At 37.9% G+C, this 16,324-nt stretch overlaps 1 protein-coding gene across 4 annotated transcripts in view; it reads right to left on the bottom strand.

The window, feature by feature from the left end:
• Positions 1–8,996: 8,996 nt before the first annotated feature.
• LCA5 (lebercilin LCA5) overlaps positions 8,997–16,324 on the bottom strand; it is a 40,994-nt gene continuing 33,666 nt past the window's right edge. For all 4 annotated transcript variants that reach the window (XM_079780428.1, XM_079780430.1, XM_079780431.1 and 1 more), the window contains 3 exons: positions 15,717–15,856; positions 13,114–13,246; positions 8,997–11,741 (listed from right to left, as the gene is read on the bottom strand). In XM_079780428.1, coding sequence (XP_079636554.1) covers positions 10,906–11,741; positions 13,114–13,246; positions 15,717–15,856 — 1,109 coding nt within the window. In that variant the 3' untranslated portion in view covers positions 8,997–10,905. The remainder of the gene's footprint in view (positions 11,742–13,113; positions 13,247–15,716; positions 15,857–16,324) is intronic.

Here is a 16,324-nt window from a genome sequence, read left to right as displayed (position 1 = left end):
CTTAGGGCCGCTGTTCTCCAGCTTGAGCTGCGGCCGAATCTGGAGGGCTTGGCGAAATAGGCTCCCACCCGGAGGCTCAGGTTCGGGAGGTCTGGAGTGACGCCCCCGAGAGAATGGGCGTTTGTAACAAGTTCTCCGGGGACGCTGCTGGGGCTCTGGCGGGGAGCACTTTGGGAACTGCTACCTAAAATTACAAGCAAATGTGTCTGTTTCCGTGAGGCTGAATCTCGTCCTCAAGAGGAAAACTGTGGTTGTTGTCCAGGGAAGTTATTTTCTGCCCAGGACCGAGGCGTGTGTAGTGATTGTAAAACTAGACGTCAGCGTCCTGGGCTTCATGGATGTGGCCCCGGCGGTGATGGTTGAGGCGATGACGTTAACAGGTGCTCCTGCCCGTGTGCTTTGGTTCTATTGATTCTGTTTCTCTCCTGGAGAGTATTTTAGGTAGCGGGAACTTACAGATTTGTGCTGATCGTTTGAAGGGGCGCCTCTGTGAGTGCTTAGGAGCGTAAATAGTACAGATATCACTGATATTAGAAGCAAACAATGAAGCTAAATTTGAAATTGGGGGAAGTTCTTATGGGAGAAAAGGGACTTTAAAATAAGCCTTTGTTACCGAAACCGGTTTGGCTCAGTGGATAGAGCATCGGCCTTCGGACTCAAGGGTCCCAGGTTGGATTCCGGTCAGGGGCACGTACCTTGGTTGCGGGCACATTCCCAGTGGGAGGTGTGCAGGAGGCAGCTGATCGATGTTTCTCTCTCATCTCTGTTTCTAACTCTCTATCCCTCTCTGTAAAAAATCAATAAAATATATTAAAAATATAAAAATAAAATAAAATAAACCTTTGTTTCTACAGATACCCCAATTTTTTCAGTCTCCATGATCGTCTGTGTAGGCTGAATCAGATGTTTTGATCGGAGGTAAAAAACCCGGAGTCTCTGATGCCCTGTTACAGATTGTGTTAAAAGTGTGCCTAACCAGGATCCACATCAACTGGTTCAGGAATCTGGACCTTGGATATTCGGGTCAGTCAGCGAGAGAAGAAAGGCAGCCGCCTCTGGCCATGCTGCTCAGGGCTCCTGCTGGCTCCCCTGGCAGGGAAGCTTCACCCTGAATTCTAATGGCCTGCCTTCAGACCACAATATGAGCTCCCGATTTCCAGCTATTACTCCTCCATGGAAACGGCCTGTGAAGCAAAACTATGCGTACAAACTGCTTCTCCCACAGGCTGCTTGTCCACAGAGGCCTTCCATGGAAGACTGTAACCTCTGCAGGGCCTGTAAAGACGGAAGCCATTTCAAAGACGGCAGCTTATAGGGTGAAATAACATGTTTAGTTCTTAAAATCCCATACTGACCAGCTTCTGTTGTTAAAAAAAAGTTTGGGGTGTCAATACAGAAATGAAATGAAAATGCTTAATAGGAATGCTCCCTCGGCTTACATGCCTCATTATTTTGCCTCTCTTGCCTCAAAAATCAACTCATTTAATCCATATGATGACCTTGTAAAATATGATTGGTCTCATTTCACATTTAAGGAAACTTAAGAAAAGTTAAGTTATTTGGCCAAAGTTGTAATTAGTAAATGGCAAACTCCAACACAACTCCCAACCCAAAAGCAATGTTCTTTCTACCCTAACCTGACTATCCATTTCTATTTTTTGTTTTGTTCTAGATTGAAATAGACTATGTACATTTATTTGGATATATATTTCACAGCTGTAGTATTTAGTATGGGAAAATACGTATCGGGATCTCTAAGCCTTTTCTATGAACTCTAAAGTTCAGTTTAAAGGTCTTCTGCATTCATCTCACCCTTCAGTAACAAAATGAACTTCATACTGCAACCCCATGGTATAATTATATCTTATTACAGAAATGACTTGTTTTTGGAATAAGGTATGTTGAGTAAGTAATGAATGCTTATTCCATTAAGAGCCTTTCAAATTTTTTCCACAGAGCCATTAATTTAAAATATTTTAATTGGGAAAATACGGTAAATATGTTGTTTTATAAGTCCAACATTTCTTCATTAGGGGAAAATGGCACAGATTACCTGATAATTCCACGAAGCGGGTAGGTGTAGGGAGTCCACCCTTTCCCTGCACAATACCACCAGCCCTATAGGTGAGCACAGAACATAAACTAGCCAACCAGACTTTTGCCAGAGATATTGGAAAGACTTTCTCTTTTGGAGGCAGGTGCCAGCTAAAGGGATGAAGTGGGTTTGAGGCTGCCAATTACAATATTTTTACCAAATGTAAAATTTATCTGGAAGTGAAACCCAGCAAGGCTGAGGGGAACAGCATAAGTACTAATATTTGAACCTCCAGATCAAATCACAGTTCTTGAGCTTTCCATATTCAAGTCAAAAATAATTTCCTTATTTTGCTTAAGCTAGTTTTATTTGGGTTTCTGTCACTTACCATTTAATAAGTAGCAATGCAAAACTCTTCCTAAAATATTTTATTTCTTTGGGCTTCTTAAATTGAGACTACTGAATGTGTAACCTACCACTTATATATTACAATCTATTACCCTCAACTGTAAAATGAGAGTAATAATAAGTATCTATTTTAGAAAAAATATGAGAATTAAATGAGCTAAAGTACGTATATAAAAACACCAACTGCCATGCCTGGCATTCAACAAATACCACTTCTCTCCACCTTTTCTTGATTACCTTTCTAAAAGACAAAAAATGATAATTTGAGCACTTATGGTTCTAAGTGTTTTTCATGTACCAACTCATTTAATGTATACAACCACCGTAAGGTAGGTACTGTCATTAGCTCCATCTTATAGATGGGGAAGGGAGTACAGAGGGGCTTTGTGACTTATCCAAATTGTGGGAGAGTTGGGATACAAACTGTTACATTATGTAATCATAAACTCTTGTGTTTTCTGGATTTCATCACTTTTTGCTGGGAGACTGTTAACTCTCACCCCTCCTTATGTCACTGAATGAGTCTTCAGAAAATCTTTCCAAAGTTTAGGTTTTCTACTCTTCTGTGGATCAGGACACAAGCTCATCAATTTTACTGCACAGTTAATGCTGAATAAAGTAAGGAAAGTTCTAAGTGCAGACCTAAGAGGCACAATATAGTACAGATGTTTTAGGATAGTTAACTTGGAGATATAGATAGAAGATTTTTTTGCTTGTATCTTGTGCAAAGTCTAGTGTGTTATATATACACACCTATTATCTATTTCCTCATTTTTTAATTATTTTTTATTTATTTTGTTTATTTTTTAAAATTACAGTTGACATTAAATATCATATTAGTTTCAGGTATACCTTAGTGGTTAGACTTTATATAACTTACAAAGTGACTACCCCAATAAGTCTAGTACCTTCTGACACCATACATAATTATTACAATACTAGAGGCCCGGTGCACGAAATTCGTGCACGGGAGTGGGGTGTCCCTCAGCCCGGCCTGCACCCTCTCCAATCAGGGACCCCTTGGGGGATGTCCGATCTGGGATCGGGCCTAAACCGGCAGTCGGACATCCTTCTCACAATCTGGGACTGCTGGCTCCTAACCACTCGCCTGCCTGATTACCCCTAACCACTTCTGCCTGCCAGGCTGATCACCCCTAACTGCTCCCCTGCCAACCTGATTGCCCCCAACTGCCCTCCCATGCTGGCCCGATCATCCACAATTGCCCTCCCCTGCCAGCCCGATCGTCCCTAATTGCCCTCCCCTGATGACCTGATCGCCCCCAACTGCCCTCCCCTGCTAGCCTGGTTGCCCCTAACTGCCCTCCCCTGCAGGCCATCTTGTGGTGATGTCATCTAGGCTTTTATTATATAGGACTAGGGGCCCAGTTCACAAATTTGTGCACCTTGAGAGGAACTGTGAGCTGTGAGGCTGTGGTGGGCACAGGGGTGGGTCTCGGCCCATCCTCCGTGCCCCTGCCCAGCCCCTCCCAAGCTATTGGGCTGGTGCCGATGCAAGTGGGTGTTAGCGGGGCTGGCACCAGCAGCAGAATTTTTAGTAACCATCAGAGACTCATCCCAAAGACGGTAACCAGCACTCCACCTTGGTCTGGTGCCCCTGCTCACCTGCTCTACCACCTGCCACGGTCGACACCTGCCATGTTCTGCATGCGTCCCCTGTTGGTCAGCGCACATCATAGCAACCAGTTGCTCAGTTGTTCAGTTGTTCCGCCATTCGGTCTATTTGCATATTAGGGTTTTATATATATAGATCATTGACTATATTCCCATGCTATACTTGACACTTCCATAACTTTTTATAACCTGCAATTTGTATATCTTAATCCCTTCACCTTTTTCACTCAACCACCCAACCCCCTCCCATCTGGCAACCATCAGTTTGTTTTCTGTATCTATGAGTGTGTTTCTGTTTTGTTTGTTCATTTATTTTGTTTTTGTTTTTTTGTTTTAGATCATACATAAAAGTGAAATAATATGGTATTTGTCTTTCTCTGTCTGACTTATTTCACTTAGCATAATACCCTCTAGATTTATGCATGTTGTTGCAAATGGCAAAATTTCATTCTTTACTACGACTGAGTAGTATCCCATTGTATATATGCACCACATCTTCTTTGTCCATTCATCTATCAATGGACACTTAGGTTGTGTTCATATCTTGACTATTATAAATAATGCTGCAATGAACTTAGGGGTGCATATATCTTTTCAAATTAGTGTTTTGGATGTCTTTGGATAAATACCCAAAGAAATGCTGGGTCATATGATAGTTCTATTTTAAAATTTTGTAGGAACCTCCATACTGTTTTCTATAGTGGCTACACCAATTTACAATCCCACCAACAGTGTACAAGTATTCCCTTTTTTCCACTTCATTGACAGAACTTGTTGATTCATTGATGATAGCTATTCTGACAGATGTGAGGAATATCTCATTATGGTTTTAATTTGTATTTCCCTGATTAGTGATGTTGAGGGTTTTTTCATGTCTTTTGGTCATCCGTATGTCTCCTTTGAAGAAATATCTCCAGGTCCTCTGCCCACTTTTTTAATGGGATTGTGTTTTTTTTTTTGGTGTTAAGTTGTATGAGTTCCTTATATATTTTGGATATTAACCACTTATTGGATGTATCATTGGTGGATATCTTCTTCCATTTTGTAGGTTGTCTTTTCATTTTGTTTATTGTTTCCTTTCCTGTACAAAAACTTTTTAATTTGATGTTGTCTCATTTGTTTATTTTTGTTTTTGTTTCCCATGTCTAAGGAGACATGCCCCTCCCCCCCCCCCCCAAAAAAAAGCGAGAACAATGTCAAAGAGTTTACTACCTATATTTTCTTCTAGGATTATATGGTTTGGGGTATTACATTTGTCTTTAATCAATTTTAAATTTATTTTTGTATATGATATAAGAAAGTGACCTAGTTTCATTTTTTTGCATGTATCTGTTCATTTTTCCCAACACCATTTATTGAAGAGACTATCTTTGCCCCATTGTATATCCTTTGTCATAGATTAATTGACCATATAGGCCTGGTTTTATTCTGGGCTCTCTATTCCACTCTATTGCTCTATATGTCTGTTTTAATACCAGTACCATGCTGTTTTGATTACTATAGTCCTGTAGTATATTTTTATATAAAGTAGCAAGACACCTCCAACTGTGTTCTGTTTCAGGATTCCTTTGTATATTTTGGGTCTTCTGTAGTCCCATATAAATTTTAGGATTATTTGTTCTAATTTTGTGAAAAATAACAGATATTTTAGATAGGGATTGTTTGAATCTGTAGATTACTTTGGGCAATAATGATATCTTAATGATGTGAATTCTTCCTATCCATGAGCCTTCCATCTCTTTGTATCTTCTTCAGATTCTTTCTTCAATATCTTATACTTTTTCCCAGTTTAGGTCTTTTAAATCCTTGGTTAAATTTATTCCTAGGTATTGTATTCTTTTTGATGTAATTGTAAATTGGGTTATTTTCTTAGTTTCCCTTTCTGATAATTCATTATTGGTGTGTAAAAATGCAACTGATTTCTGGATATTTCTTTTGTATCCTACTACTTTACTGAATGCATTTATCAGTTCTAGTAGTTATTTGGTGGAATCTTTAGGGTTCTCTACATAGAGTATCATGTCATCTGCAAATAATGACAGTTTTATTTTTTCTTTTCAATTTGGAAGGCTTTCATTTCTTTTCTTTTTGGATTGCTGTGGCTAAGACTTCCAAACCTATGTTGGATAAAAGTGATAAAATTGGACATCTATATCTTATTCCTGTTCTTAAAGAAAAAGCTTTCAGCTTTTCACTAAATATGATCTTAGAATGGGGTTTGTCATATATGGCCTTCATTATTGTGAGATATGTTCCCTCTATTCCACTTTGCTGAGGTGTGTTTTTTAAAAAATATTGTGTCAAATATTTTTTCTGCATCTATTGATATGATCATATAATTTTTAAACCTTCATTTTCTTTATGTGGTATATCATGTTAATTGATTTGCAGATATTGAACCAACCTGAAATCCTTGGAATAAATCCCACTTGATCATAGTGTCTGACCCTTTAAATGTATGGGTGAACTTGGTTTGCTAATATTTTATTGAGAATATTTGCATATATGTTCATCAGGAATATTGATATATAATTTTCTTTTTCTGTAACTCTTTGGTTTGGTATCAGGGTTATGCTGGCCTTATGAAATGCACTTGGGAGCTTTAAAATTAAATACCTATTGCATTTTGAAGTTAGTTACATGTTCTTACAAGCTAGTATCTTTTTTAAAGTATGATACTTTGTAAAACACTGTAATATGAAGCGAGAATTCTCGTCATCCGCCTGTGAGCTCAGTGATAGTCTCCTTGTTACTTGAACCAGGCGCTCCAGTATCTCTCAGGTGGGCTGTGTCTCACACTCTAGTTGAGCTTGTCTGTTGTTGGCACATCGTTGACCCTCAGGCTGAGTGGATGTGACTGCAGCAGACAAGCTGTTGTGTGGGGGGCTTACCCCACAGAGCAGGACTCAGTTTAGTGGGGCTATGGTGCCAGTGGAGTCTGCCCTTCAAACACATCCTTTGTGGAGGTGGTTAGTGCTCTGCTGTGATCTAAAGCCATCCACTGGGTGTGTTGGTTCTGGAAGTTCCTGAGGGGGGCTCTGGTGCAGGCCAAGGTCAGCTGCCTATTCCTGGCTTTAGACTAGTAGGAGCTACAGTTATCTGTGGTTGGTGCTTCTTGGGCTGGGTTTGGAGGCGCTTGGGAGAGGCTCTGTTGGAAAGTGAAGCCAGCTGCCACTGGTGCCGTGCGTTGGACCTTTGGTAGGCAGGCGCCATAATGTGAGTGAAGGCCAGCTGCCTCTTGTGCTGGGTTGGTGGCTACTAAGTTGAAGCTACATACCTGGGCAACACTAACTGCAGGTAATGCCAGGCTTGGGGCCACCTAATGGGAGTTACAGTGCCAGTTAAGGCTTGTTTCCCCTTGTGCCAGTCTTGGGGCTGTTTAGCAAGAGGTACAGAGCACACCATAGCCAGCTGCTGCTTGTTTAGGGTTTATGAACCTTTGATTTTAGGGAATTCTACCGTGGGAGCCAAGGCAGGCAACTTGTGTGTGGGAAAAGCTGCTGGAAGTGGTTTGTCAGGGAACATGAGGTAGGTGGGGTGGTATTAGCCAGGTTAATGGAAGGCTCAGATTTGGCACCCACCTGCACCTGCTGATTGTGTGTGTGTGTGTGTGGCAGGGGGGAAGGTGGGAGGCTCAAAAACAAAACAAAAAAACACATGGCACCTGCTAGCACCTGTCCTTAGAAAGAGCCTCCCTGAGCCCTGCCCTTTTAGCCCTCTCATCCTTTAAGCCAGTCAATTCAATTCCTCCCTATATGCCCATGCTGTTTAAGCTGCTGCCCTACACTGGAGCCCAGAGCCAGTGAGGCCGAGTTAAACCGTATGCCTGGGATTGCCTGGGACTCCAGCAACTATTCATCTCACTTGGGAGCACTCCCCACAGGTTTTCAGACTCTTCTCCCAGCACTGGTGCCCTGGGCTGGGGAGGAGGGTGTGGAACTGCGAACCCTTTTGCTCCTTAGGAATGCCTCTGCAGCTGAGCTATCCCTGTTTCATAACTAACACCCCATGGGTATGGAACCTGCCATTCTGCGTGTCTCCTCCTCCTCCTCTTGTTGTGGCTTCTTTATAACCTTACAGTACTCCAGCTTGTCTTCAGGTGATTTTCAATGATGGTTGTGTAATTTTGATGTGGTTATGGGAGGAAGCAGGGCAGCATTTACCTACTTCATTACCTTGACCAGCAGTCAAGTTTTTCATTTATTCCTCAAAACCACCTTAAGAAGTGTTTTAAGAAATCTTGAACAGCTGACACTCAGGGAGGATGGGGGTGGGCAGGGATGGCTCAGCGTATTCTGCATCCACTCTGTGAGGGAAGTGGACAGGTGTCTTACTCTCCTGGCATCTAATGCAGTGCAACACACCCAGGAAGCACTCATAATGAATGAATACATACTCTTTACTAAAAGAGCACTTTCAAATGATATAATAGGGGACTTTCTTGTGAACGGAGCATTTATTTCGTAGAAAGGAAAAAGCTTTAAAGGCAGATCCTTCCTTGACAATTTATGGTACCTTCTTTAATCCTAAAAAGTCCATTTTGTTACTGTAATACAAATTTTCCATCCCCTTTTCATCAGGCAGATATACAACTAATAACCAACAAGGGATAAGGTTTTAGTATGTCTGAATATGAGATGGAGAGGAGAATAAAAATAACAGCAAGTCAGCCATATAAGTTTATGATTCAATGTAATTCTTTACCCCCACCTTTTTATATTATGAGCAATGTATGTCATTATGATAGCTATTAAGGGTAAAAAGGCTAATTAAAACTATAACCTGATAAGACTAGCATACTAATCTGATTTAGGGTAAAATCAGCTAAAAATAAAGGTGAATAATGAAATAAAAATTAACCCTGTTTCCATTATATATTTCATAGGGGACCTAAAGTATCACTCAAACAAGGAGTCACAGTTTTTAACTTTTATTAGTAAAAGTTCTGAGTACAAATAACAAATTTCACTTGACATTTAGAAATAAATGATTTACTCTCTCTGGTTTGTTCATAAAGAAAAACCTGTACATTTTAATCTCTAATTTTAATGCTTCAGACCATAATGCTTCTAAGTCTATGACTTAATTTTAGGTTTAAATTTAATAATTCTGTCTTGTTGTATCTGGTTAAAGAGCCTCGAAAACACCAGGTAGAGAAAAGTAAGAGAGTAATTAAAATGACCTGAATATAAAACTTTACCAAAATGCTTTTCAAAAAGCTTGTAAGACAAAGTAACCTAAATATTAGAATACTTTTGGCAGAAAAACTAGCAGTTATGAACAAAATTAATATTACATAATATTTTATCAAGAACTGCATTACAATATTGTGGTTCACATATATTAGACTACACTAAATGTGTATTTATATCAGATATAAAAATGTATTTATTAAAACATTTTAAAAATACAGTTTAGCACTTTTGGGAGATTCAATTCCCAATAAATGACAGGAATACAATTTAAAAGACAGCTGGTATATCTTTTAATTAGAGACCTAACTAGGTAAGTCGTGTCAAATAGTTATGAAATTATATTCAATAATAAGCATTTATAAGAACTCAAGATAAAACAGTAACACTTGCACCCTCATCAGTATGTATGCTTGGCATTAGAAATCATACTGAGTGAAAAAATTTAAAAAAACCTCACTTTAGAATAAGTGCCAATCTATATTTTTTTACTCTTCCTTCAATACACTATTTCTACCACTTTCCATTTTAAGTGTTAACAGAAAACTCTCCTTGGTTGGTAATGTATTACTACTTCTTAAAGACCAACCGTACCCAGCATAATCCAAGGTCATAAAATCCTTTGTAGATGAAGTGAGCTACAAAGAGCAAAAGACTAATTAATGCAAATGCATTTCAACAGTAAAACATCCACCCTACACTGCAAGTCAGAAATCCCATTTCTAAAACACTTTAACTGCAATAGTGTTACACTATCATTGTCTCTGATTTGACCGTAAGTTCAAATCTTAAATAATATATATTTTAAAATTTCCAAGTTACGTTACTTTGGAAACATAATTGAGTTGAAAATCTTCCTATATTGGAATGAAATCTCAGAGTCAAATAATGTAGGAGAACAAGAAGAGGAATTACTGTTTACACTGGGAGGAGAATTAATTGTCCATGCAAACAAAAGTCGTTTGAATTGAACCTAATGTTAGCACAGTTATAGGTAAGTGATTTATGGGACTTATAATTGGGAAATGAGTAGTGCTTAACTCTGTTTCCTTCTAAAGGAATGGGAAATCCCAATGTTGTGACAGCTTCCACTTAAAAGTAGCTCAGACTTGCCATGTAAGAAAGGGACCTGCACCCCTATCCAGTAAAGACGAGGCTCCAAAGTAGCACCCGTTCTCCACCACCTGGGAGTTTCAACACTTCCCAACAGAGTCTCTCATCCTTAATTTACATTCAATAATCAGCAGGGAGGTTATTCTTGGTTATATCCTCACTGAGCTAAGTACAAATAAATAAATAGGGATTAAAAATAGAAATAAACTCCAATGGAGTTAAACTTCCCAAAGAGCTGATTTAAGAGGTAGAACCTATATGTAAATAAAGTAAAAATGAAGTTAAGATATATATCTCTATTTTTGTTTTTGTTTTTGTTAGTTTCATTCAAAAGAGCCTCCTTCATACTTGGCAAACTAGCTAAGTGGTGTGATATACTCTACTTATTTTTATTTGCACTGTATTTATCTATTAAAATCACTCCTTAATAAGGACTTTTCAATATTAAAAAGTCTAAATGTTTATAACATGTACTATTACAATATTGTACTTAAAATTGGAAAAAAACGTGTATACCCTAGTCACTCATCTCAGTGCTACTTCTTCAATTTCATCTTCTACAGAATCAACTGGCTTATGGTTTGCCTTTTTTAATCTGTGCCTGTTTGGATTAAAACCTCTTCCTTCGCTGAGGAAAAAGTCATCTTCATCATGTTCTCTACCCCTGCTGCTTTTGTCCCCAGGGAGAACACTTAAAGGGTCAGAGTCTCCCTTGTTGGCAGCCAGGGAATTCCGGTCACTGCTTTTAGAGGATCCGGTGCTGCTGGCACTGGTACCAAATAGCTGTTCCATCAGATTGGCTTTTTTCTCTTTTCTTGTGGTTAAATCTGCATTGTCTTTACTACTAAGTTTCTCTATACTGTTTCTTTGGAAATCCAAAAGGCTACTTTTTTGGCTAAATGGACTGGACTTCCTTGTGTTTGCAAATGAAGGCACGTAGCTGCCAAATGCAAGCTCATTTGGAGAGAGTGGGCTTCTGATACTTCCCGGAGTCTGACCATCTCCTTTTGAAGTTAAAACACTGATCTCTTGTAAGTGATGCCCATTAAATAATCTCTCTGAGGAGTCGGAGAACATGTATGGTTTGGGGCTTCTCTTTGGCGAGTGCAATTTAGATTCCAAATCAGGTAGCAACGGCAGAGCAGGACATTTTAGATTCAGAGACTCTTGTTCTCTGCTGATTTCCTTCAGTTTAGCAAGTAGCAGTTCTCTCTTCAGTCTGTCTTCTTCCTCTTCATCAGTATTTTGAATTTGGTACATTTCCACTTGGTATCTTCCAGTTTCCAATGCTGGTTTTTCTTCTCTCTCCAGCATAGATGCCTTTTCCTTTTGCCTTTTAGCAAGTTCTTCTCTTTCCCATTCTGTATGAAATCAAATTTTAAAACTGAAATTTATAACAGTCAATATTTTTAAACACAAAATCTCAACTCTCATCTTTGACAAAACAACAGTCTTTATTTAATTTGGGCATTATCGGTATAGTGAAAATGGACACCATAAGGAGGGCGGTGGGATGGATGGGGAAGACTTATCTTAAACTTAAAAATGAATGGAACCTATGGATGTCATATCCTGAGACAGACACATCACTTATGTAATATTCTGACAGAAGATGCATTAACCTGAATCTAATTAAGAGAAAGCTTCAGATAAACCACAAATGAACATTCTATTTTTTAAAAAATGGGTCTGTATTCATCAGTAATATCAACCTCACAAAGTATTTTTTAAAATGATATTAAGAGAGTGTCCTTATTTTGGAGAAAATATACATGAAAGTATGTTAGGTCTATAACTTAAACAGTTCTTTGGCTATTGCTACTTTGCTATAATTTTGAAATGATTTCCAGGTAAAGAAATAAAAAATATTAACATATGTAAGAACACTGTGCATTTGGTAATTTTAGTGAATGGCAAACATTCTCACTGAGGTAAGAAATCATTCCATATAAACTCCGGGAAAAATATAAGTCAAAAAGGACAAAGAAAAGTGACAGTCTGTTACTTTATTCCTTTTACTGGTACCTAGAAAGGATTGAACAGAACACCTAATTGTCTATTCTACAGTTTAACATGTGAAAGCATCTTCCTTTCTGGATTAGCCAATAGTGATGTAAATATAGCTTCTATTCAACTGTTACGTTGTTTTAAATCCATATACTAATTAAATAATTACCAGTAGTCACAATTTTATGTTCCATTAACTTTGAGAGGGGAAAAAAGGATTTCTCTGTAAGAAGCTACTATATAATAAAATACAATCAAAGGATTAGCCTCATCTATACCTTTAAGACCTTTTATCCAGACGGAAATTAATTTTATTCCTGAACTTCATTTATAGTATCTGAAACCATGCGAATTGGTTCACTAAACTGCCATACTACTGGTTGAACATTAACTTATTAAAATCAACGAGAAATTATAGGAATATATTCAGGACCTCACAATTCATTAATTTTAACGCTTGGGCTAGTCTACACACTAAAGAGTTTCAAGGTCAAGACAATAAAGCGGGTTGTACTTCAGTCATATCTTAATCAAACTTTAATTAATATACAAATAAATTTTTCCCTTCGCCTGAATTTTTGAAGGTAACTTTGTCATTATCCCCTACCACAGTTATCAATCTTTTCTTGGTCTGTATATCCAATTCACTCTTCATCTGGAAGACATTAGGGGATATTAACCCTTTCCCAAGGGATGCTGACTCATCACTTGCTTAAACAAACTCACCATCCTCCAGCTTCTCAACCTCTTGTTTTACAACATGGCTTCTTTGATCTTTAGCAAAATTTTCTTCTCTTTCCTCAACTGGGTTTAGAATCCCTGCTTCTTCATACTCATCTCTCTCTTGAGATTTCAGGTCCTATTACACATTGTTAAAAAAAAGGGAGAAGCTACTTAAATATTGTCGATTTATCTCCCATTAAGTGTGATACCAACTGAGACATTAAAGCAAGTTTTTCAGTAAGTCAGAAGTAACATCTTTTGAAAGATGCTTCAAAAGCACACAGGTTTATTTCTTAAAGAAACATTTATAAGCTATATCAAAATCAATCTTATATAATAAAAGGCTAATATGCAAATTGTCCCCTTGGGAGTTCGACTGACTGGGACTTCAACTGCTCACTATGACATGCGCTCACCACCAGGAGGCGGCGCGGAATGAAGGAAAGCCCTGATCGGCCATGATTGCCGGCCAGGCCTAGGGACCCTACCCATGCACAATTTCATGCACTGAGCCTCTAGTATAGTATAAGTAAAGTCAATACCCTACATAAAATTCTGAAGAAACAAGTTTCAGATATATCCTTGTTCTGTACATTTCACAACAAAATCTGATTCAGTTAACCAGAAAAGCTATTAACTATAAAGACCATCAGAGATGGTGCTGAATTGTAACACAGGCAGAGACAATTACTGACTCAAGTTTATGTTAGGATTTGAGTCTCACCTATACCTTTAGGCCCAAAGCCTTCAGTTAATAAATTCTGTAATATTTAAATCAAATAAAAATATCAATTTAAATTCCTAGTTTCTGATGGTCCCTTTCAGGTGTGTAATTTTTCTTAACAATAGTAAAATATCTATTAGTATTATTAGTAGTCTTGTATTAGTTGAGTACTACCTAGTATCCATCTTCCCCTCCTCCCTTTTAGTTACAAAATACTTGAGTTTTAGCAGAGAACAGGGCTGCTTACCTGGAGACTACACTGAGTAGCCTCCCTTGCAGCTAGACAGGACCAATAAGGTATGAGTGAAAGTACTATATATACAACTTCTGATCACATGTATAAAAGCAAAAGCTGCTTGCCCTTTACTTCCTTATTCTTCCTTCTCATAGGGGTGGTGAGCCATTTTCAAGCATAGAGAAGAGGACTACACTCTTTAAGATGGAAGAGCAATAAGACAGAGGATGGAATAAAGCTGTCTACTATTCTGGACCACCCATTGACCTTCAGTCTATTACAAGAAAAAGAAACTTGTATTTTGTCTGAGCCATTGTATTCTGGGTCTCTTTCTAAAAGCAACTTGGCCTGTACTTTAACTTCCATTTGCTGAGGCCCTTTAAAAATGGCAGGATCAGTCTTAAGAGCTTCATAAACTTCATTATTAGTTATTACCACAACCCTAAAAGGTAACACACCCCTACTGTATAAATTAGGAAATTGCAACTCCAAGAAGCAGTACAACTCAAATGTCAGAACCAGAATTTAACTAAAAAGCAGTGTTAATTCCAAAGCTATACCCTTTTCACTCTATCAAGTTGCTGTTCCTGCAACAGAATCTTCTAACCACCAAATATTTTTATTCTCTTGAAGAATTATGCCCTAGCTGGTTTGGCTCAGCGGATAGAGCGCTGGCCTGTGGACAAAAGGGTCCCGGGTTCGATTCCAGTCAAGAGTACATGCCCAGGTTGCAGGCTCGATCCCCAGTAGGGGGCGTGCAGGAGGCAGCCAATCAATGATTCTCATCATTGATGTTTCTATCTCTCTCTCCTTTCCTCTCTGAAATCAATAAAAATATTAAAAAATGAATTACTTTGTTATTCCATATTTTACCCTTTTGAAAAGAAAAATTAACATGATCTCTAGTCTCAATGATAGAGCTAACTTGTCTAAATTGTAAAACAAAATAAAAAACTAGAGTATACATAGAAACAAAGTCCATCCTTTCAAGAAGAGATCTTAGGGTCACGGGAAAACTTACAAAAGGCCCCAAAATATAGGATTGCGTAGAATATGATGGCTCTCTTTGGATTTCAAACTAAACACGAAAGAGAAAAACCTCTTAGAGGAAAGTACCTTCTGGTATTCAGAACAAAAGTCCTGTGAAATGAAGGTCTGACAGACCCACGGAATGTCACTCTAATTTGAATGGTATAAAGTCAGATTCCTGGCAATTACTTTGCTCAGCTTTCATCTAACTTGCAACATTTTATTACATAGAAGGCCCCCCCAAATTAAATGCAGTCAAATTCTAACAAATCATTTGAAAGCTACTATAATTTGCTTTTAAACATAAAAACAAGGATTTTGAGGGACTACTTTGGTACACACAAAGTAAGACACTTAGTAAATTTTTCTTCCCTTCTACTTCCAACCCACATGGTACAATCAACCTTTCTGAAGCATCTGAAAGATGCAATGTGAACTAAGAGTCAATCCACAACAATTTAATAAAATATACAGAGTTATCTGTCTCTTTGAAAGGCTAGTTGCATATTTACAGATGTAGCATTAGTGTCACTGCTGAAATTTTAAAATGTTTGATTTTGTGTTGTAGGAATAACTTCAAACCCTGAATTGGGTACCCAACCATACTGCTGAACTCACCAAAGTAAGAAGTTCGGGTTCCCATTTGTTTTCATAACACATAACTGTTTGTGGTATAATAGGAAAGTCATCCAGCGTGAAGTCTTCACTGGTTTGCACTCCTTTTGTACACTGATATGTAAAATCACTCTGGCATGCAGCTTGAAACACCATGAAAATTATTAAAAAAAAATTTCTAATTGTATTAAACAGTGCTAAGATATATGGAATTCAGCTTGTATGTATATTTACCATCTAAATGAGATAATGCATATTTTGCTTAGCTCCAAGACTACTCACATTAATATTTTTGTTTCTAGGATTTACTGGCAATTACATAATTTGAGAACAATTTTGACAGGTAAATCCTATTAAGCATTTACAAAATTTACGTTTCTAACTTTTTGTAATTTACAGAAGAGGGAAATTATACCTTTATTTTAAAAAAATATAAATATATTTTCATAACAATAACAAAATATTTAGGAATGAAATGACTGCTTTAAAATACTCTGGGGGAAAAGTATTACAATTAGTAAAATGTATAACTTAAAGTTAGGTGATATAAAGGTTCATTATAATATCGAATTAGTAAAACGTACAGCTGTTAAAATTAGGTGATACGTAAA

Source organism: Cnephaeus nilssonii, assembly GCF_951640355.1.
Source record: "Cnephaeus nilssonii genome assembly, chromosome: 9".
Taxonomy (NCBI): Eukaryota; Metazoa; Chordata; class Mammalia; order Chiroptera; family Vespertilionidae; genus Cnephaeus; species Cnephaeus nilssonii.
This window is presented reverse-complemented; position numbering and strand designations above follow the sequence as displayed.